The 24,304-nt window shown below is 44.1% G+C and overlaps 1 protein-coding gene across 1 annotated transcript in view; it reads right to left on the reverse strand.

The window, feature by feature from the left end:
* LOC115193446 (protein eyes shut homolog) overlaps positions 1-24,304 on the reverse strand; it is a 226,058-nt gene that overhangs the window by 102,304 nt on the left and 99,450 nt on the right. The window contains exons 16-21 of the mRNA XM_029752135.1: positions 23,194-23,427; positions 22,476-22,598; positions 19,449-19,562; positions 13,819-13,932; positions 12,852-12,965; positions 3,177-3,374 (exon numbers count right to left, since the gene is read on the reverse strand). Coding sequence (XP_029607995.1) covers positions 3,177-3,374; positions 12,852-12,965; positions 13,819-13,932; positions 19,449-19,562; positions 22,476-22,598; positions 23,194-23,427 — 897 coding nt within the window. The remainder of the gene's footprint in view (positions 1-3,176; positions 3,375-12,851; positions 12,966-13,818; positions 13,933-19,448; positions 19,563-22,475; positions 22,599-23,193; positions 23,428-24,304) is intronic.

Consider the following 24,304-nt stretch of genomic DNA (forward strand, 5'->3'; position numbering starts at 1 on the left):
TTGATCCTATCAGTATCGACACAAGCCTCAACAGTGCACTTAGCGAACGTTCCTTCTTCTTCATGTTTTGGTAAACTAATATTGCATCTTTGGCCGTTGTAGGAACGATGCATCGTTAAAACACTCGGAAGCCTAAGTTCCATCGCTATTGGGAAACCGGGCCCTGGACTTTTCAATGATATCATTGATCATTTATTCTTTCTGGTTCTTCAAAATGGCTACCATCTCCATTAGCACATTTTATGGTAAGTGTGTATTTGCGTAATTAGCATTTTTTGTAAGTTTGATATTCAGATTATTTCTAAAAGGCAAATATCTCAGGAATAGTTTGATGAGTTTTCAGAGCAGTGTGATAATTTTTTCACGTTAAATAAGAGCTTGCTATTAAATGTCCTCTGTATTTTTTTATTTATTTAACTAGGCAAGTCAGTAAGAACAAATTCTTATTTACAATGACGGCCTAGGAACAGTGCCTTGTTCAGGGGCAGAACGACAGATTTTTACCTTGTCAGCTCGGGGATTCGATCTAACAACCATTCGGTTACTGGCTCAACGCTCTAACCACCATGCTACCTGCCGCCCCAATGTGGTTAATACATATGGAGAATAAACTTGACCTACATATCTTGTTTTTTTGTGTTTCTTTATGTACTATACTGTGAAAGAGATGATTTCAACAGTGTGTGGGCAGAGATCTAAACCGACAGAAAAGAATGTGAAGCCACGTCAACTAATGGAAAATGGATCCCAGTTCATAAGGATCACAGTTCATAAAGCTTCTGTCACTCCCAATATTGTAAATGTGTTTCCCGGTGTGCTCCATGTCTCCTGAGAGCTGCTAGTTACATGACGGACATATTGCATCGACGTGTGTAGCAACGTAATAACCTCATATAATACACATTTTAACCAATCATATGTTGACATGTTATGAACAAAAGCCAAATATCTGTTTTTGACAATGACTTCAAAGCACATTTCTTTAGAGAAATAACACAGCTTCCATCATTTATCACTTTGGTCATCTCTGATCCTTACTACACTGTTCATTTGATCTAGGAGTTGTTTCATCCTTTATCACTTTGGTCATCTCTGATCCTTAACCCACACTGTTCATTTGATCTAGGAGTTGTTTCATCATTTTTGTTGGAGATGGAATACATAGAAGCCTTATTGGATTAATCGCCAGCCAGCCAGAGAAGGAAAAACAACATTCTGCCTTGGGGATTTGACTGTGTGTGTGTGTGTGAGTGTGTGGTGAGATTTCTTTGATTGTATTAAGTCTGAAATGTATCATCCATTATTCAAATTAGGACACAGCATTGATGAATAATTGATGGTCTCTCAGTGGTTAGGTTACAGAACTCATCAGATGGTCTCTCAGTGGTTAGGTTACAGAACTCAGATAGTCTTTCAGTGGTTAGGTTAGAGAACTTATCAGATGGTCTCTCAGTGGTTAGGTTACAGAACTCATCAGATGGTCTCTGTGGTTAGGTTACAGAACTCATCAGATGGTCTCTCAGTGGTTAGGTTACAGAACTCATCAGATAGTCTTTCAGTGGTTAGGTTACAGAACTCAGATAGTCTCTCAGTGGTTAGGTTACAGAACTCAGATGGTCTCTCAGTGGTTAGGTTACAGAACTCATCAGATGGTCTCTCAGTGGTTAGGTTACAGAACTCATCAGATGGTCTCTCAGTGGTTAGGTTACAGAGCTCATCAGATAGTCTCTCAGTGGTTAGGTTACAGAACTCATCAGATGATCTCTCAGTGGTTAGGTTACAGACCTCATCAGCTGGTCTCTCAGTGGTTAGGTTACAGAACTCATCAGATGGTCTCTCAGTGGTTAGGTTACAGAACTCATCAGATGGTCTCTCAGTGGTTAGGTTACAGAACTCAGATGGTGACCACTGCAGTGCCCCGGATACTTGCCCTGGTCAAAAGTAGTGCACTACATAAGGAAATAGGGTACATGTGCCATGGTCAAAAGCAGTGGACTCTATAGGGAACAGGGTGCCATTTGGGATGCAGTCATTACCATCAGATGGAATAACTCCAGTCTCATAACGGTCCTTATTAGTCACAGTGGTGGTGACCCACTGGAACAGTACCTGTCAGAAAGCAAGTGAGCTAAACCAACTGTGATGCACAAGGTAGGAGTAGGGGTGGGGTGAGAGAGAGGGAGGAGAGAAACATACAGACAGAGAGAGAGATACATAGAGAGAGAGGGAGAGACCGATAAATAGAGGGAGAGAGAGACATACAGACAGAGGGAGAGAGAGACATACAGACAGAGGGAGAGAGTGATAAATAGAGAAACATACAGACAGAGGGAGAGAGAGATAAATAGAGAGAGAGAGAGATAAATAGAGAGAGAGATAAATAGAGAGAGAGCGAGAGAGATAAATAGAGAGAGAGCGATAAATAGAGAGAGAGATAAATAGAGAGAGAGAGAGAGAGAGAGAGAGAGAGAGAGAGAGAAATAGAGAGAGAGAAATAGAGAGAGAGAAATAGAGAGAGAAATAGAAATAGAGAGATAAATAGAGAGAGATAAATAGAGAGAGAGAGATAAATAGAGAGAAAGAGATAAATAAAGAGCGAGAGAGATAAATAGAGAGAGAGAAATAAATAGAGAGAGAGAGAGATAAATAGAGAGAGAGAGAGAGATAAATAGAGAGAGAGAGAGAGAGATAAATAGAGAGAGAGAGAGAGATAAATAAAGAGAGAGAGAGATAAATAGAGAGAGATACGTTTTTAGATGTGTTAGCTGGGGCCTGTCTCTGAGTGGTTATTAAATGTGTTTGTGACATGTGGGCTGATGCTTCTCGCTGCTTTGTGACATGTGGGTCGCTACTCGCCCTTCTCTACTGCAGTTTCTGATTCTAGTCGTATTGCAATGGGGCAGAGAGAAAATATTGCAGTTTTATAGCTCATATCATGCTATTCTACACATTTTGTAATGAGACAGAGATTTTTGTATTTTTTAAAATCTAATTTCCTGCTATTCTACACATTTTGCCATGACTTATTACCTGTTCATATGCTATCTGGGGAGGGGGAACCGACCTCCAGGGGGCCCCTAACACAAAAAATAAATAAGGGTTAGGGGCCCCCAGAGCCCGTGCCCCCCACCCTCCCTGTAGGGGTGTGTGGTACACCAGTGGTGTGTGTCTCTCACCATCGTAGCAGAAGCCGTGAAGGCAGGGGTTTGAGCTGCACTCATCCATGTTGATCTCACAGCGGGGGCCTGTGAAGCCACGTCGACAGCGACAGCGGAAACCCAGGGGGAAACGGACCTGATCAGGTTCCTCTACACACTCAGCACCGTTCTCACAGGGGTTGTTGGCCTCACAGGGGAGGAACTCACAGTTCCTACCTATAGGAGGAGGTAGCAGGAGCAGGGCCCAGCAACCAGCAGGGGTGGAGGGAGAGACACAGAGTCAGACATAGAACTCACAGTTCCTACTTCTAGTACGGTAGGAAGAGCAGAGCCCAATAATTAATAGGCAAACAGGACGAGTGAGAAACATTTTCAGATGGACATTATTTCTTCCGACATGCTGTAGGAAGAGCAGCGGACAACAACAAATAGGCAGAGAGAAGAAGAGAGAGAAGAGCGAGAAGACCAGGCAGGTCACCTGTCATACAAGCCACTATTCCACGTCCATCCATGTCTGAGGACGTCGGGAGATGATATGGAAACCGACCACTAGGGACAACAGTGAGTGCTGTTACCTTCAAGTAGGCTTTGGTTTTGCTAGAGTGTTGTGGATGGGGATGGTTCCAAAGGTTGAATGTTCGAATCCAGTGATAGAAAGTCCAGCGATACTGACCTTTATCAATGGTTAGCATCTGCCTCTGTTTCTAAAGGTTGCATGTTTAAATCCAGTGATAGAAAGTTATTTTAGATATTTCTGTTTTAAGCCAATCCCAAACCTGAACCCTACCTTAACCATTCTGAGTTCATGTCTAATCTTAAGATTCTAGAGTTAATTTCTAAACTTTTTTAAATTGTATTTTGATGTTTGGAACAACTTCTAAATTTGATGTTTTTAGAAACATGGATGAACGTCTAATTCTGACGCAAGACTGTGATAGCTAGTTGGAGAAACCGGTGTCAGACAGAGAAGGTAGAGCAGCAGGCCAGAAAACAGGCAGACAGAGAGAAACAGTGTCAGACAGAGAAGGTAGAGCAGCAGACCAGAAAACAGGCAGACAGAGAGAAACAGTGTCAGACAGAGAAGGTAGAGCAGCAGGCCAGAAAACAGGCAGACAGAGAAAAAGTGTCAGACAGAGAAGGTAGAGCAGCAGGCCAGCAAACAGGCAGACAGAGAGAAACAGTGTCAGACAGAGAAGGTAGAGCAGCAGGCCAGAAAACAGGCAGACAGACAGAGAGAAACAGTGTCAGACAGAGAAAGTAGAGCAGCAGGCCAGAAAACAGGCAGACAGAGAAAAAGTGTCAGACAGACATAGAAGTTCATTGTTGTACACAATTGCTCCCTGGTGCATAAAATAAACACATTCTCAAACGTATTTCAGCTCATCTGTGTAATAAATTATATTTGATATTTTGTCTCAAATATTTTAATGAAATGAACAATACATAACTGAACAGGGCGTGGGGAATGACTATGAAAGACTGTATGTCCCTGGTTGACACCACTGACTGTCTGCTTTATGATGGCGCCAGTATACTGGATAATATGGGGAGCTAATACATTTACTGCTAATTAGTCAATCATTAACATTTAATATGTACCAATGCTTAGTAACGTCTCAAACTCCCTCTGGTGTGATGACAGATCTCAAATGCTACTGAAGGTTTCTGATCATTTCAATGCTATATCTGAAATAAAAACGTACATGAAAATCGGATAATTACCTATATAATGCAAAAATGTACTTTTTGGAGAATAATGGAAGTATTTCTTAGGAGAAAATATGTAAATTACCTAATAAACATGTTTTTACTGAAATGGTAAAAAAAAAAGTGTTTTTATTGTGAAATCCAGTTTAGCACTAAGGATGCATCTCAAATAGCACCCTATTCCTTATGTAGTGCACTACTGTTGCTCCCCTATGTAGTACACTATATATGGAATAGGGTTCCATTTGGTATGAACATCTTGGAGTCACTTTCAAAACTCCTTGTTCACAACAATAAAACAGACTATAAGATATTGACACAATCATGCACCTCTTCAATCATGTGAATAGTAGCAACACTATGCTCATGACTGTTTTCTCAGAGGGAAAGTTTAGTTGTTATCATGTAATCAAGGAAAGTTACATTTTTATCACGAGAGCAAAACAAGCTGGCTTGACCGATAGTTCTTGACTTTTAAACTGTTTCATATTGACTTCACAACAGATAGACATACAAGAAGACGCACACATCACCTCTACGAAGCAGAATAACAAGCCAGAAAACTCCACTCAGGCCTAAAATAATAGCTAGCTGGAAGAACCAGCATGCCAAAAGCACAGTATCAAAACACTTTTTGATGAAAGCGCACTCTTGGAAAACATTTTAAATAAGAAAACACATGAACAAGGCAAAGTGTTTTCAACAAAGACAGTTAAAAAACATGACAGAGCCAAGCAATGAACAGTGTGAACAAATGACAACACGAAAATGGCACCATATTCCTTATTTAGTGCACTACTTTTGACCAGGAACCATAGGTAGTGCACTAAATAGGTAATACGGTGCCATTTGGGACACAGAGAGATTTTTGGGAAGAGCATCATTTCCATGCAAGCTTGACATATCAAAACAAGTAGTTATCTTTCCTACCTCTGATAATTTCTGCAAGAAGATTTTTTTTTTTTAAAGGCAGGAGAAAGTGCATGATTACAAAACTGGAACAGCTTGAGGTAAAGATATTTAAAGATCTGCCATGGCACTGATCTCAGTAGGTCTCAGTTTTCAAACTTGGTGAAAGCATAAAACATGTCATTAGAGGGTTGAAAAATGTGTTGAGCTATCCACAAAGATCCTATAAAATCTGTAATTCTATAGAGCCATCTACCATGGCACTGAACTCCGTCTTCAACCCTGGTGAAAGCATAGAACAAGTCACGACCAGTACTAGCTACAGTATATAAAACATATTTTCAAAGAAACACAGGATATGTAACCAAGCAGAGGAGTGGGGTCACGGCCAGGGTCAGCCATTATCAACGGCGACCCTGGAGCAAAGGGTTAACCCTTGTGGGAGTTGGCCCATATGGATAGGGCTAAATGCAATCGGTAGAGAAATATGAAACGCATATGCATAAGCATGGTAGCAATTGAAAGGAAACAGTTTGGAGATTATGGAAAAATGATTAGACCAAAGTTGAAGACAACAGTTCACCTGACACAAGACTGTATCCAAACATTTCACTGTTGATTTTATGTGCATTTTACATTTACTGTACTTTTCTCCGCATTTGTTGATAACGAAATCTGAAAGTGTCCAGAATAGAATTGGTTGTAATCCTGTTATAATGACGTCGTTATCAAGCAGTTTTGCCCACTGGCTTGTGTTCATGCTTCTGATTCTACTGCAGGATCAGGACAGACTGAGAGGTCAGTGACCAGTGATTCATCATAGTATGCTGAGGAGGCAAAGCTGTGGGCTATCAGCTTTATGCAACCTTAGCCTGGACCCAGATCTCTTTGGGCTGTATAGCCAACTCCAATGGGAGTGTCGACCATAGCATTTGTAGGGCCCAGTGTAGGGTCCAGTCTCCTATATACAACTCCCAATAACATAGCCAGTGTTTCAAGACCAACCAAGGCAGAGATTGTAGCTGCACACCGGTCACGATTCTGACTCCTGCCCTTTACCAAAGTTTATTTGTCCCATGCGCCGAATACAACAGTGAAATGCTTACTTACAAGCCCTTAACCAAAAATGCAGTTTTAAGAAAAAAAATGTTTTAATAAGGAAGAGATAAGAATAACAAATAATTAAAGAGCAGCAGTAAATAACAATAGCGGGGCTATATACAGGGGGTACCGGTACAGAGTCAATGTGGAGGCTATATACAGGGGGTACCTGTACAGAGTCAATGTGGAGGCTATATACAGGGGGTACCTGTACAGAGTCAATGTGGAGGCTATATACAGGGGGTACCGGTACAGAGTCAATGTGGAGGCTATATACAGGGGGGTACCGGTACAGAGTCAATGTGGAGGCTATACACAGGGGGTACCTGTACAGAGTCAATGTGGAGGCTATATACAGGGGTACCTGTACAGAGTCAATGTGGAGGCTATATACAGGGGGTACCAGTACAGAGTCAATGTGGAGGCTATATACAGGGGGTACCTGTACAGAGTCAATGTGGAGGCTATATACAGGGGGTACCTGTACAGAGTCAATGTGGAGGCTATATACAGGGGGTACCAGTACAGAGTCAATGTGGAGGCTATATACAGGGGTACCTGTACAGAATCAATGTGCAGGAGCACCGGTGACGAGGTAATTGAGGTAATATGTACATGTACGTAGAGTTATTAAAGTGACTATGCATAGAGAATAGCAGCAGAATAGAAGGGGGGGGAGGCAGTGCAAATATTCTGGGTAGCCATTTGAATAGCTGTTCAGGAGTCATATGGCTCGGGGATAGAAGCTGTTTAGAAGCCTCTTGGACCTAGACTTGGAAGCCGTGCAACCGCAACACCAGGCAGCGATGCAACCTGTCAGGACGCTCTCGATGGTGCTTCCGCAAAACCCCTTGAGGATCCGAGGACCCACTCCAAATCCCCTCAGTCTCCTGAGGGGGAATAGGTCTTGTCGTGCCCTCTTCACGACTGTCTTGGTGTGCTTGGACCATGCTAGTTTGTTGGTGGACGCCAAGGAACTTGACGCTCTCAACCTGCTACACTACAGCCCGTTGATGAGAATGGGGGTGTGCTCAGTCCTTTTCCTGTAGTCCACAATCATCTCCTTTGTCTTGATCACGTTGAGGAAGAGGTTGTTGTCCTTGCACCATCTCTGACCTCCCTATAGGCTGTCTCATCGCTGTCGGTGATCAGGCTGTTGTGTCATCAGAAAACTTAATGGTGGTGTTGGAGTCATGCCTGGCTGTGCAGTTATGAGTGAACAGGGAGTACAGGAGGAGACCAAGCACGCACCCCTGAGGGGCCCCCGTGTTTTGGATCAGCGTGGCGGATGTGTTGTTACCCTTACCACCTGGGGGCGGCCCGTCAGGAAGTCCAGGATCCAGTTGCAGAGGGAGGTGTTTAGTCCAAGGATCCTTAGCTTCGAGGGCACTACGGTGATGAATGCTGAGCTGTAGTCAACGACTTGCCTAGTTAAATAAGCTGCATTCTCACATAGGTGTTTTAAAAAATATATCTATATTTTTCTAACCTTTATTTAACTAGGCAAGTCAGTTATGAACAAATTTTTATTTACAAAGACGGTCTACCAGGGTACAGTGGGGTTAACTGCCTTGTTCAGGGGCAGAACGACAGATTGTTATACCTTGTCAGCTCGGGGATTCGATCCAGCAACCTTTCGGTTACTGGCCGAACGTTCTAACCACTAGGCTACCTGCCATGTTCCTTTTGTCCAGGTGTGAAAGGGCAGTGTGGAGTGCAATAGAGATTGCAGCAATGGTATGCAAATTGGAGTGGGTCTAGGGTTTCTGGGATAATGGCATTGATGTGAGCCATGACCAGCCTTCCAAAGCATTTCATGGCTACAGACGTGAGTGCTACGGGTCGGTAGTCATTTAGGCAGGTTACCTTAGTGTTCTTGGGCACAGGGACCAAGTAAACGTTCCCACTCTGGTGCCGACACCCCACTGAGAGTTCCTGCTCCTTAATCACAGCCACCAGACAAATGGTAATCAAAACTGGATTCGGCCAACTTGGATGTCTGTTTGATTTCCATAATAGTAGCAAACTACTCAAGTCAATGTTGCACGCCTCAAGTTTTTAATGTCACATGCACAAGTACAAGGAAACGCCTTTCTTGCAAGCTTTTATCCCAACAATGCAGTAATCAATATCAATGAAGTACGCATCAAATAAGGTACAACAAAAACACACAGGAAATAAGAAGAACATGAGAAAGTAGGTATGCTATATACAGGGTCAATTCCAAAACCACATTTACAATTCTAACTAGACAAGTCAGTTAAGAACAAATTCTTATTTATAATGACGGCCTACACCGGCCAAACCCTCCCTGACGACGCTGGCCAATTGCACGCCGCCCTATGTGCAGGGATACTGGAGGTAGATATGTACAGTACCAGTCAAAAGTTTGGACACACCTACGTTTTTTTGTTTGTTTACTATTTCTACATTGTAGGATAATAGTGAAGACATCAAAACTATGAAATAACACATATGGAATCATATAGTTACCAAAAAAGTGTTAAACAAATCAAAATATATTTTAGATTGGAATGCTTTTCCAATAGTCTTGAAGGTGTTCCCACATATGCTGAGCACTTGTTGGCTGCTTGTCCTTCACTCTGCGGTCCAACCCATCCCAAACCCTCTCAAATGGGTTGAGGTTGGGGGATTGTGGAGGCCAGGTCATCTGATGCAGCACTCCATCACTCTCCTTGGTCAAATAGCCCTTATACAGCCTGGAGGTGTGTTTTGGGTCATTGTCCTGTTGAAAAACAGGACAAACACTAAGCGCAAACTAGATGGGCTGATGTATCGATGCAGAATGCTGTAGTGTGACGTCCTGACCAGTAAAAGGGTTATTTGTTATTGTAGTTTGGTCAGGACGTGGCAGGGGGGTGTTTGTTTTATGTGGTTCGGGGTTTGTTGGGATATGTGTTTATGTAGAGGGGTGTTTGTTTAGAGTATTCCGGGGTTTTTGGTTATGTTCTATGTTTTGTATTTCTATGATCTGTCCATGTTGTGTATTTCTTTGTGTTGGCCTGGTATGGCTCTCAATCAGGAACAGCTGTACATCGTTGTTGCTGATTGGGAGTCATACTTAGGTAGCCCTGTTTTCACATGTCCCTTGTGGGAAGTTGTTTTTGCACTGCTAGGGTTAGCCTGCAAAACTGTTTAGCTGTTGTCCGTTTTGTTATTTTTGTTAAGTGTTCAAGTTATTAAAATAAAACGTTAAAATGAGCACTCAACCCGCTGCGCCTTGGTCTACTTCATACGACGACCGTTACAGGTAGCCATGCTGGTTAAGTGTGCCTTGAATTCTAAATAAATCACTGACAGTGTCACAAGCAAAGCACCCCCACACCATCACACCTCCTCCTCCATGCTTCATGGTGGGAACAACACATGCGAAGATCATCCGTTCACCTACTCTGCATCTCATAAAGAAACAGCGGTTGGAACAAAAAATCTCAAAGGACAGATTTCCACCAGTCTAATGTCCATTGCTCTTTGCTTATTTGAGCTGTTCTTGCCATAATTTGAACTGTTATTACCAAATAGGGATATCTTCTGTATACCTCCCCTACCTTGTCACAACACAACTGATTGGCTCAAACGCATTAAGGAAAATAATTCCACAAATACATTTTTAACAAGGCACACATGTTAATTGAAATGCATTCCAGGTGACTAACGCATGAAGCTGGTTGAGAGAATGCCAAGCGTGTGCAAAGCCGTCATCAAGGGTGTTTAATTTGAAGAATGTAAAATCTAAAATATATTTTGATTTGTTTAACACTTTTTTGGTTGCTACATGATTCCATATGTGTTATTTCATAGTTTTGATGTCTTCACTATTATTCTACAATGTTGAAAATAGTTAAAATAAAGAAAAACCCTAGAATGAGTAGGTGTGTCCAAACCTTTGACTGGTACTGTATAGGGGTAAGGTGACTGGGCATCAGGATATATGATAAACAGAGTAGCAGCAGCATATATGATGATTGTATGTGAGTGTGCGTGTTATATGTGTGTGAGCAAATGAAGTGAGTGTGTGTGTGTGTGTGTGTGTGTGTGTGTGTGTGTGTGTGTGTGGAGTGTCAGTGAGTGTGTAGCGTATTGTCCACAGGAGACATGGTAATAAAATATTGCCTTTTGTCAAGATTGATACTGTCTTTTTCCATACATCACACACACACACACACACACCTGTTGCTATGGCACCACTACCTACACTACATGGCCAGAGGTAAGTAGACAGCCCGTCAAATGAGTGGATTCAGCTATTTCAGCCACATGCATTGCTGACAGGTGTATAAAATCGAGCACACAGCTATGCAATCTCTATAGACAAACATTAGCAGTAGAATGCCCTTACTGAAGAGCTCAGTGACTTTCAATGTGGCACCGTTATAGGATGCCTCTTTTCCAACAAGTCAGTTCGTCATTTTCTGCCCTGCTAGAGATGCCCCAGGCAACTGTATGTGCTGTTATTGTGAAGTGGAAACATCTAGGAACAACAACGGCTCAGCTGTGAAGTGGAAACATCTAGGAACAACAACGGCTCAGCTGTGAAGTGGAAACATCTAGGAGCAACAACGGCTCAGCTGTGAAGTGGAAACATCTAGGAGCAACAACGGCTCAGCCGTGAAGTGGAAACATCTAGGAGCAACAACGGCTCAGCTGTGAAGTGGAAACATCTAGGAACAACAACGGCTCAGCCGCAAAGTGGAAACATCTAGGAACAACAACGGCTCAGCCGTGAAGTGGAAACTTCTAGGAACAACAACGGCTCAGCCGTGAAGTGGAAACATCTAGGAACAACAACGGCTCAGCTGTGAAGTGGAAACATCTAGGAACAACAACGGCTCAGCCGCGAAGTGGAAACATCTAGGAGCAACAACGGCTCAGCCGTGAAGTGGAAACATCTAGGAACAACAACAGCTCAGCCGTGAAGTGGAAACTTCTAGGAACAACAACGGCTCAGCCGTGAAGTGGAAACATCTAGGAACAACAACGGCTCAGCCGCAAAGTGGAAACATCTAGGAACAACAACGGCTCAGCCGTGAAGTGGAAACATCTAGGAACAACAACGGCTCAGCCGCAAAGTGGACGTTCTGGATCTGAACCTTCAGAATGAGCTTCAGGAAGTCAACTGCTGTTGGGGTAAGTTTCTCAAAAACAAGTGAAATTCTAAAAAAATATGTATCTGTAACCTTCTATAACATGTAATTTACATCAAAATCAAATAGTGAAATTATCCTTTAAGCATTGCTGTGGACATAGAAAAGCAACAAAATTGGATGTTCTATTAAAATGTGTGATTTTGAGACCAAACAAAATGGAATTTGGTCAAAACTTCAACAGATTTTTATAGGGCACTAGTTGACCAAGGCTATACAGCACTAAGACACAACACATTAGTGGGGACCAAGGCTATACAGCACTAAGACACAACACATTAGTGGGGACCAAGGCTATACAGCACTAAGACACAACACATTAGTGGGGACCAAGGCTATACAGCACTAAGACACAACACATTAGTGGGGACCAAGGCTATACAGCACTAAGACATAATACATTAGTGGGGACCAAGGCTATACAGCACTAAGACACAACACATTAGTGGGGACCAAGGCTATACAGCACTAAGACATAATGAGAAATAGATACACCATCTGGTAGATTAGCAATGGGTTTCATCTTCTTTGTCGAGCATCGCCACAACCAGAGAATGAAGCCTTACTAATGTTGCTATAGACTGCAGCAGAATGAGTTCAGGCAGGTGAGAGAGGGACGCTCAGGGAGGTTAATTAACTTTGGTGATCGTCCCCATTCCCTCAGTGTGCATTACCTTTCAAATGAAGACACATGCACACAGTGACACACACACACACACACACACACACACACACACACACACACACACACACACACACACACACACACACACACACACACACGCACACAGTCCCTCTCAGTGTTCATTACCTTTGAATGGAGCCACACACTGACAGTGGTAATTGCCAGGCTGGTCAATGCAAGTGGCTCCGTTCTTGCAGGGAGAAGAGGCACACTCGTCAATGTCCAACTCACACCCAGCGCCTTTGATACAAACAACATAAACAAATAAATAAGTCATGCTTTTAGGGGTCAGTGAGACTCGTAGCAGGTCTGCGTCCCAAATGGTACCCTATTCCATATAAAGTGCACTACTTTTCACCAGTGTTCTATGGGTCCAAAAGCAGTGCACTATGAAGGGATCAAGGTGCCATTTGGGACGCATCCCAGGACAGTTAATAATCTCTTCGGTTGGACACAGGAAACAGGATCTAATGAGACCATGGAGCAGTAACTAACTGTGTATCTTCTGTCTTCACTCCTCATCAGTTAGTCAGAGAACACAACAATGGCTGCACTACCAGGGTCCAGCACTATGTAGGGAACAGGGTGCCGTTTGGGACGCTGCCGACGTGTGATGTGCTTTGTCCAGACTACAGGCATGTAAACATCACTTTACACACTCTTCTCCCCTGGGGTTGGCAGATCTATTTCATTAAGGTGTTCCACACATAGGAACCTATTTCTATTGTTCCACCGCTGCTTAGCAACACTAGAGTTCAAAACATAGACAGTAGTTGCCAGTGTACCAAAGCAGCACGTTGTTGAAGACGTACACTGGAAATCAATCAAACTCCACAGACATCTTTGTTTGTAGACTATACTGCCCACGGACACAAACTTCTGTGTGAATCATTTTCTTGGTGAAAACTGGAAGCATCTACCAGTGAGGCTATGGTAGAGCATGAATATGGCAATGCAGATTAGAGGGAATAGAGCCTACTATAGTTTGCTAAGATAAAGCTACAGGATTCATATTCAGTAGGTTATATTGTCAACGCTTGTTTACTTCAGTATGCATTAATTAATTAAAATTCTGTAAGTTAGATACACTGACCAGTAAAGCCGGGTAGACAGACACATTCATAGCCATTGGCCAGGTCCAAACACGTGCTATTGTGTCTGCACGGCCCTGACAGACACTCATCAATGTTGATTTCACAGTAGTCACCTGTAGAGAAAGACAAAATGAAAGAGGAAGGAACAGTTATGAAAATTCCCATTCCTACCAATTATAAACCAAGTGATAAAAAGAATCCCCTTTTCAAGTGAAATCTTAAATGCCTCCGAGCTATCCACCTTCTGAACTAAAAATAAAAGAGAGAAACTCAGTTCAAGATGGGTTACTAAAATATGGATCCCTCGATTTGCATATATTCATCTAGTTAACTCAGACAATTTCCTAACAATTCAGATTGAAATGAACTGAGAAATAATAGAGAGACCTCTCGTCTGACATTAGATAAATTATCCCTTATGTTTTCAATATGACCTTACATGACCCAGCACGGTCCCAAATGGCACCCTATTCCCTTATAGTGCACTACTTTTGACCAGAGCAGTGATAAGCTAACCGGGGCTCTGGTCAAACATAATGCACTATAAGGGAATAGGGTGCCATTTGGGACGCAGAACCCAGTGTATTGAACATAATGAACATTGACATAGTTATAATGGTTGCACACCTCTCGCACAGGACAGCATTCATTTACATGCGTATAGGAATATTAGCATAGCTAATTACACAGTGGATTGCTATAGGCTGTCAGGTTATATTGCTTTAATTTACTTTGCTTGACTTCACTTCGTAAAACAGACCTCAACAAAGGTGTCGGTGGTGTTTCTGTTATTGAACTGCTACGTGGTCACAACTGGTGTCGGTGGTGTTTCTGTTATTGAACTGCTACGTGATCACAACTGGTGTCGGTGGTGTTTCTGTTATTGAACTGCTACGTGGTCACAACTGGTGTCGGTGGTGTTTCTGTTATTGAACTGCTACGTGATCACAACTGGTGTCAGTGGTGTTTCTGTTATTGAACTGCTACGTGGTCACAACTGGTGTCGGTGGTGTTTCTGTTATTGAACTGCTACGTGATCACAACTGGTGTCGGTGGTGTTTCTGAACTGCTACGTGATCACAACTGGTGTCGGTGGTGTTTCTGTTATTGAACTGCTACGTGATCACAACAGGTGTTGTATTCCCACAATAAGTTGGGTGAATTTTGTCCCATTCCTCCTGACAGAGCTGGTGTAACTAAGTCAGGTGTGTAGGCCTCCTTGCTCGCACACGCATTTTCAGTTCTGCCCACACATTTTCGATAGGATTGAGGTCAGGGCTTTGTGATGGCCACTCCAATACCTTGACTTTGTTGTCCTTAAGCCATTTTGCCACAACCTGGAAGTATGCTTGGGGTCATTGTCCATTTGGAAGACCCATTTGTGACCAAGCTTTAACTTCCTGACTGATGTCTTGAGATGTTGCTTCAATATATCCACATAATGTTCCTGCCTCATGATGCCATCTATTTTGTGAAGTGCACCAGTCCCTCCTGCAGCAAAGCACCCCCACAACATGATGCTGCCACCCCCATTCTTCACGGTTGGGATGATGTTCTTCGGCTTGCAAGCCTCCCCCTTTTTCCTCCAAACATAACGATGGTCATTATGGCCAAACAGTTCTATTTTTGTTTCATCAGACCAGAGGACATTTCTCCAAAAAGTACAATCTTTGTCCCCATGTGCAGTTGCAAACCGCAGTCTGACTTTTTTTAATGGCGGTTTTGGAGCAGTGGCTCTTTCCTTGCTGAGCGACCTTTCATGTTATGTCGATATGGGACTCGTTTTACTGTGGACATAGATACTTTTGTACCTGTTTCCCCCAGCATCTTCACAAGGTCCTTTGATGTTATTCTGGGATTGATTTGCACTTTTCGCAGCAAAGTACATTCATCTCTAGGAGACAGAATGTGTCTCCTTCCTGAGTGGTATGATGGCTGCGTGGTCCCATGGTGTTTATACTTGCGTACTATTGTTTGTACAGATGAACGTGGTACCTTCAGGCGTTTGGAAATTGCTCCCGAGGATGAACCAGACTTGTGGAGGTCTACAAATCTTTTCTGAGGTCTTGGCTGATTTCTTTTGATTTTCCCATGATGTCAAGCAAAGAGGCACTGAGTTTTAAGGTAGGCCTTGAAACACATCCACAGGTACACCTCCAATTGACTCAAATGATGTCAATTAGCCTATCAGAAGCTTCTAAAGCCATGACATCATTTTCTGGAATTTTCCAAGCTGTTTAAAGGCACAGTCAACTTAGTGTATGTAAACGTCTGACCCACTGGAATTGTGATACAGTGAATTATAAGTGAAATAATCTGTCTGTAAACAGTTGTTGGAAAAATGACTTGTGTCATGCACAAAGTAGATATCCTAATCCTTTTCCCTCTCGCTCTCCTCCAACACTACTCACTCTGCCCCTACTCAGATGGTATTGCGCCGTCGCAACCTTCGCTCTCTCTCTCTCCTGCTACTCTCTCCTCTTCCATCCTATCATCTCTTCCCTCTGCTCAATCCTTCTCCAACCAATCTCCTGATTCTGCCTCCTCAACCCTCCTCTCCTCCCTTTCTGCATCCTTTGACTCTCTATGTCCCCTATCCTCCCGACCGGCTCGGTCCTCCCCTCCTGCTCCGTGGCTTGACGACTCATTGCGAGCTCACAAAACAGGTCTCCGGGCAGCCGAGCGGAAATGGAGGAAAACTAGCCTCCCTGCGGACCTGGCATCTTTTCACACCCTCCTCTCTACATTTTCCTCCTCTGTTTCTGCTGCTAAAGCCACTTTCTACCACTCTAAATTCCAAGCATCTGCCTCTAACCCTAGGAAGCTCTTTGCCACCTTCTCCTCCCTCCTGAATCCTCCTCCCCCTCCCCCCCTCCTCTCTCTCTGGGGATGACTTCGTCAACCATTTTGAAAAGAAGGTCGACGACATCCGATCCTCGTTTGTTAAGTCAAACGACACCGCTGGTCCTGCTCACATTGCCCTACCCTATGCTTTGACCTCTTTCTCCCCTATCTCTCCAGATGAAATCTTGCGTCTTGTGACGGCCGGCCGCCCAACAACCTGCCCGCTTGACCCTATCCCCTCCTCTCTTCTCCAGACCATTTCCGGAGACTTTCTCCCTTACCTCACCTCGCTCATCAACTCATCCTTGACCGCTGGCTACGTCCCTTCCATCTCAAGAGAGCGAGAGTTGCACCCCTTCTCAAAAAACCTACACTCGATCCCTCCAATGTCAACAACTACAGACCAGTATCCCTTCTTTCTTTTCTCTCCAAAACTCTTGAACGTGCCGTCCTTGGCCAGCTCTCCTGCTATCTCTCTCAGAATGACCTTCTTGATCCAAATCCGTCAGGTTTCAAGGCTGGTCATTCAACTGAGACTGCTCTTCTCTGTGTCACGGAGGCTCTCCGCACTGCTAAAGCTAAATCTCTCTCCTCTGCTCTCATCCTTCTAGACCTATCTGCTGCCTTTGATACTGTGAACCACCAGATCCTCCTCTCCACCCTCTCCGAGTTGGGTATCTCCGGTGCGGCTCACTCTCGGATTGCGTCCTACCTGACTGGTCGCTCCTACCAGGTGGCGTGGCGAGAATCCGTCTTCGCACCACGTGCTCTCACCACTGGTGTCCCCCAGGGCTCAGTTCTAGGCCCTCTCCTATTCTCGCTATACACCAAGTCACTTGGCTCTGTCATATCCTCACATGGTCTCTCCTATCATTGCTACGCAGACGACACACAATGAATCTTCTCCTTTCCCCCTTCTGATAACCAGGTGGCGAATCGCATCTCTGCATGTCTGGCAGACATATCAGTGTGGATGACGGATCACCACCTCAAGCTGAACCTCGGCAAGACGGAGCTGCTCTTCCTCCCGGGGAAGGACTGCCCGTTCCATGATCTCGCCATCACGGTGGACAACTCCATTGTGTCCTCCTCCCAGAGTGCTAAGAGCCTCGGCGTGACCCTGGACAACACCCTGTCGTTCTCCGCTAACATCAAGGCGGTGACCCGACCCTGTAGGTTCATGCTATACAACATTCGCAGAGTACGACCCTGCCTTACACAGGAAGCGGCGCAGGTCCTAATCCAGGCACTTGTCATCTCCCGTCTGGATTACTGCAACTCCCTGTTGGTGGGGCTCCCTGCCTGTGCCATTAAACCCCTACAACTCATCCAGAACGACGCAGCCCGTCTGGTGTTCAACCTTCCCAAGTTCTCTCACGTCACCCCGCTCCTCCGCACACTCCACTGGCTTCCAGTTGAAGCTCGCATCTGCTACAAGACCATGGTGCTTGCCTACGGAGCTGTGAGGGGAACGGCACCTCCGTACCTTCAGGCTCTGATCAGGCCCTACACCCAAACAAGGGCACTGCGTTCATCCACCTCTGGCCTGCTGGCCCCTCTACCTCTGCGGAAGCACAGTTCCCGCACAGCCCAGTCAAAACTGTTCGCTGCTCTGGCACCCCAATGGTGGAACAAGCTCCCTCACGACGCCAGGACAGCGGAGTCAATCACCACCTTCCGTAGACACCTGAAACCCCACCTCTTTAAGGAATACCTGGGATAGGATAAAGCAATCCTTCTAACCCCCCCACAAAAAAAGATATAGATGCACTATTGTAAGTGGTTGTTCCACTGGATATCATAAGGTGAATCCACCAATTTGTAAGTCGCGCTGGATAAGAGCGGTCTGCTAAATTACTTGCCAAAACTACAGTTTGTTAACAAGAAATTTGTGGAGTGATTGAAAAAACAGTTTTAATGACTCCAACCTAAGTGTATGTAAACTTCCGACTTCAACTCTACATAGTGCATTACAGCATATAAAGCCATATACAGCCATATACAGCCTCCCAAACTTACAGGAGGGTACAGTGGTTCCTCCTTTAAAAGTTGCAAACTTGCCCCGCGGGACTTAGAGGTACCCAGCGTCACGCTTTCATTGCTCCAGACACGGCTTCATTGCACTCATTTTGCATTTGGGTCCCAAGGTTTTTATATTACCAATCATATTGAGTGGTTCCAATGATGAATTTTGACGTGAGCCACCCTTGCCTTGTGTCGTTCTTCAACAAAGATGGCTGACAAAACGTTACGGTGGAACCAGATGTAAGTTGTTATAATGTCATAACGAGTCAAGCAACAAATGTACAATTGAGAGGAATATGTTAGTTTATGTCGAGACAAACGTTTGTGCATTTTTTTTGTCATAAAGTATCTCTCCAGGAACAGGGTTGGAGTTAAAACCTACAGGAGGGTATCTCTCCAGGAACAGGGTTGGAGTTAAAACCTACAGGAGGGTATCTCTCCAGGAACAGGGTTGGAGTTAAAACCTACAGGAGGGTATCTCTCCAGGAACAGGGTTGGAGAGCCCTGTTCTATATCTTATATCTAAGAAACATACTTTAAGGTAAGGTATTTAAAATGATTTATAAGGGGTTTAAGTATTAATGATGACGTTTTGGTCCCAGATCCATTTGTGCTGGCTTGTCAACTCCTACAGTCAACATCCTGTGATGTCACATATGATATGTTTGTCATGACAACAACCATAAGGGTTACAGCACAAATGTACGTGTGTTTGTGGTGTGGTGTGGTGTGGTGTGGGTGTGTGTGTGTGTGTGTGTACCTGTGACTCCGATTGGGCATAAGCAGCTGAATGCGTTCAGCTCATCAGAGCAGGAAGCTCCGTTGTGGCAGGGCTGGCTCAGACACTCGTTTACCTCCACCTCACAGTTATTACCTGGAAAGACAGGAGAGGTTCACTGCATGAAGGTCCACACATGCATAGTCTACATACCGACGCACGCACACACTCTGCACACACACAGACACACTCACACACACTCCACGCACACATACACAGAAGCATCTGCCAGATTTTGACACATAAACAACAGGCCCCCTTTAATAAAATAAGCTTCCTTAAGGAATGAGGAGAGGAATGGGGAGAGGAAGGGAGGATAGGTAGGGGGAAGTGGAAGTGGAGAGAGGTAGGGGGAACATGTGCCGTGTCAAAGAGAAGTGTGTTATGGAACTGTACGATACTGAGAGAAGAGGAACTGAACGATACTGAGAGAAGAGGACCTGAACGTTACTGAGAGAAGAGGAACTGTACGATACTGAGAGAAGAGGAACTGTACGATACTGAGAGAAGAGGAACTGTACGATACTGAGAGAAGAGGAACTGTACGATACTGAGAGAAGAGGACCTGTACGATACTGAGAGAAGAGGAACTGTACGATACTGAGAGAAGAGGAACTGTACGATACTGAGAGAAGAGGAACTGAACGTTACTGAGAGAAGAGGAACTGTACGATACTGAGAGAAGAGGACCTGTACGTTACTGAGAGAAGAGGAACTGAACGTTACTGAGAGAAGAGGAACTGTACGTTACTGAGAGAAGAGGAACTGTACGATACTGAGAGAAGAGGAACTGTACGATACTGAGAGAAGAGGACCTGAACGTTACTGAGAGAAGAGGACCTGAACGTTACTGAGAGAAGAGGAACTGTACGATACTGAGAGAAGAGGAACTGTACGTTACTGAGAGAAGAGGAACTGTACGATACTGAGAGAAGAGGACCTGAACGTTACTGAGAGAAGAGGAACTGTACGATACTGAGAGAAGAGGAACTGATACTGTACGATACTGAGAGAAGAGGAACTGAACGTTACTGAGAGAAGAGGACCTGTACGTTACTGAGAGAAGAGGAACTGTACGATACTGAGAGAAGAGGACCTGAACGTTACTGAGAGAAGAGGAACTGTACGATACTGAGAGAAGAGGAACTGTACGATACTGAGAGAAGAGGAACTGTACGTTACTGAGAGAAGAGGAACTGTACGATACTGAGAGAAGAGGACCTGAACGTTACTGAGAGAAGAGGAACTGTACGTTACTGAGAGAAGAGGAACTGTACGATACTGAGAGAAGAGGAACTGAACGTTACTGAGAGAAGAGGAACTGTACGATACTGAGAGAAGAGGAACTGTACGATACTGAGAGAAGAGGACCTGAACGTTACTGAGAGAAGAGGAACTGTACGATACTGAGAGAAGAGGACCTGAACGTTACTGAGAGAAGAGGAACTGTACGATACTGAGAGAAGAGGAACTGTACGATACTGAGAGAAGAGGAACTGAACGTTACTGAGAGAAGAGGAACTGTACGATACTGAGAGAAGAGGAACTGTACGATACTGAGAGAAGAGGACCTGTACGATACTGAGAGAAGAGGACCTGAACGTTACTGAGAGAAGAGGACCTGAACGATACTGAGAGAAGAGGACCTGAACGTTACTGAGAGAAGAGGAACTGTACGATACTGAGAGAAGAGGACCTGAACGTTACTGAGAGAAGAGGAACTGTACGATACTGAGAGAAGAGGACCTGAACGTTACTGAGAGAAGAGGAACTGTACGATACTGAGAGAAGAGGACCTGAACGTTACTGAGAGAAGAGGAACTGTACGATACTGAGAGAAGAGGAACTGAACGATACTGAGAGAAGAGGAACTGTACGTTACTGAGAGAAGAGGAACTGAACGTTACTGAGAGAAGAGGAACTGAACGATACTGAGAGAAGAGGAACTGAACGTTACTGAGAGAAGAGGAACTGTACGATACTGAGAGAAGAGGAACTGAACGTTACTGAGAGAAGAGGAACTGTACGATACTGAGAGAAGAGGAACTGTACGATACTGAGAGAAGAGGAACTGAACGTTACTGAGAGAAGAGGACCTGTACGATACTGAGAGAAGAGGACCTGAACGTTACTGAGAGAAGAGGAACTGTACGATACTGAGAGAAGAGGAACTGTACGATACTGAGAGAAGAGGAACTGAACGTTACTGAGAGAAGAGGACCTGTACGATACTGAGAGAAGAGGACCTGAACGTTACTGAGAGAAGAGGAACTGTACGATACTGAGAGAAGAGGAACTGTACGTTACTGAGAGAAGAGGAACTGTACGATACTGAGAGAAGAGGAACTGTACGATACTGAGAGAAGAGGAACTGAACGTTACTGAGAGAAGAGGACCTGTACGATACTGAGAGAAGAGGACCTGAACGTTACTGAGAGAAGAGGAACTGTACGATACTGAGAGAAGAGGAACTGTACGATACTGAGAGAAGAGGAACTGAACGTTACTGAGAGAAGAGGAACTGTACGTTACTGAGAGAAGAGGACCTGTACGATACTGAGAGAAGAGGAACTGAACGTTACTGAGAGAAGAGGAACTGTACGTTACTGAGAGAAGAGGACCTGAACGTTACTGAGAGAAGAGGAACTGAACGTTACTGAGAGAAGAGGAACTGTACGATACTGAGAGAAGAGGACCTGAACGTTACTGAGAGAAGAGGAACTGTACGATACTGAGAGAAGTGGAACTGAACGATACTGAGGGAAGAGGACCTGAACGATACTGAGGGAAGAGGACCTGTACGATACTGAGAGAAGAGGAACTGAACGATACTGAGGGAAGTGTGTAATGGAACTGCCGTATGACATGTGGAAAGTAAATAAGTGTTTAACAATACCAACCTACATAGGGAGGCTTGAGGTCTTTGACACCAAAAGACAAACAGTCGATGGAATTACGAGCAAAGGGGAAATTGCCCTGACATCCCCTGTTGATAACGTAGATACTCACCAATGAATCCAGGTGCACAGAAACAATTGTAGCCGTTGACGGTGTCTTTGCAAATACTTAGAACACCGCACGGCTTCTCTTCACAGTCATCTATGTTCACCTCGCAGAATCGTCCCGTTAAACCTGAATGAAGAAGAGACGAATGAGACCCTCTGAATTAAGGGGTGGAATTATGAGGGAATCATTTTGAGAATGTAATAATGTGTTTTTTTAGTTAAAATCCATGAATGTTATACTGGAAATTCACAGAGTGAATTTCTCCCAATTCCAAACGCCTCTTTATCAAACATTACTCATCTCTCTGGGATGCTATTAGCTCCTTAACCCACTAACACACCTTTTCATTGGCTCCGATCAAATGGTTAACATAATAACACACCTTGTTATTGGCTCCCATCAACTGGTTAACTAACTCACTAACACACCTGATTCAATTGGTCAACTACTAATTTGATCAGGTGTTCTTGTTTCAGTAGGAAATAAGTGGGGCAGCCAGAGGTACTTGAGGAGAGGTTTAGGAAACGCTGCATTCATATTTCTCATTTTAGTATTCAGTCATCCTAAATGCAGGGACAAGACCCTGAAATAAATATAAACATTACCACAGGTTTCAGTAACAAGGAGCCAACGTCTTACAGGGCAACGCACACGCCAAGCACGCACACACACCCCATTAAAATCACACGCCCTGTTTCTTTGTTCCTGGTGATTAGCTTACCGGGTAAACAATGGCACTTGAATCCTCTCGGTAGATCCACACACTTTGATCCGTGATGACACAGCCCATCGACGCAGTGACTTATGGGGATTTCGCACAGCCGCCCCATGTACCCGTGTTGGCAGACGCATTTGAAGCCGTTCGGCAGCTCTTCACAGAACAGGGTCCCCTCCGGGTCACAGGGATTCAACACACACTGGTTCACGGGTGCAGAGCAGTCATCGGCTCCCCATCCTGTATGCATTGGGGTTTGGATCAAAGAGCTGATTGATGTCTGTGTGTTGAATAGCAGCTGTGTTCTGTGTTCTATTCTTCTACCCTTTCTGATACACAGGCTTGGATTGTCATTTCTCAGGATGCTCCTGTCATTGTAAGACGTTTTTCTTTTAGGATTTCTGCTTTACATATGTTATGTTTTTCTTAGTTAGAGGCCCTTAGGCAGTGGAAATACTAGGAAATAGGATTTGATAGAGACCCTTAGACAGTGGAAATACTGTACTAGGAAATAGGATTTGATAGGGGCCCTCAGACAGTGGAAATAGGATTTGATAGAGACCCTCAGACAGTGGAAATAGGATTTGACAGGGGCCCTTAGACAGTGGAAATACTATGAAATAGAGGCCCTTAGATAGTGGAAATACTAGGAAATAGAGGCCTTTAGACAGTGGAAAAACTAGGAAATAGAGGCCCTTAGTCAGTAGAAATACTAGGAAATATAGGCCCTTAGACAGTAGAAATATTAGGAAATAGAGGCCCTTAGTCAGTAGAAATACTATGAAATAGAGGCCCTTAGATAGTGGAAATACTAGGAAATAGAGGCCCTTAGACAGTGGAAAAACTAGGAATAGAGGGCCTTAGACAGTGGAAATACTAGGAAATAGGATTTGTAAATATAGTCCAACCACCAACCTACATATAGGTATTGAGGGGTGTTTGTGTTTTCCTACATTCATAATTAGACACTCATTCAAGTAATGCATGGCTTTGGTCGACTACTCTCTATTATGACCCAGTGGATGATATTTAAATTAGGTTTGGTTTGGTAATAACAGAGTGCACACAGAGTAATCAATAACAATAACATAGCCTCTTTGCCGGCGTCCCAAATGAC

This window comes from Salmo trutta, chromosome 5 (assembly GCF_901001165.1).
Source record: "Salmo trutta chromosome 5, fSalTru1.1, whole genome shotgun sequence".
Taxonomy (NCBI): domain Eukaryota; kingdom Metazoa; phylum Chordata; class Actinopteri; order Salmoniformes; family Salmonidae; genus Salmo; species Salmo trutta.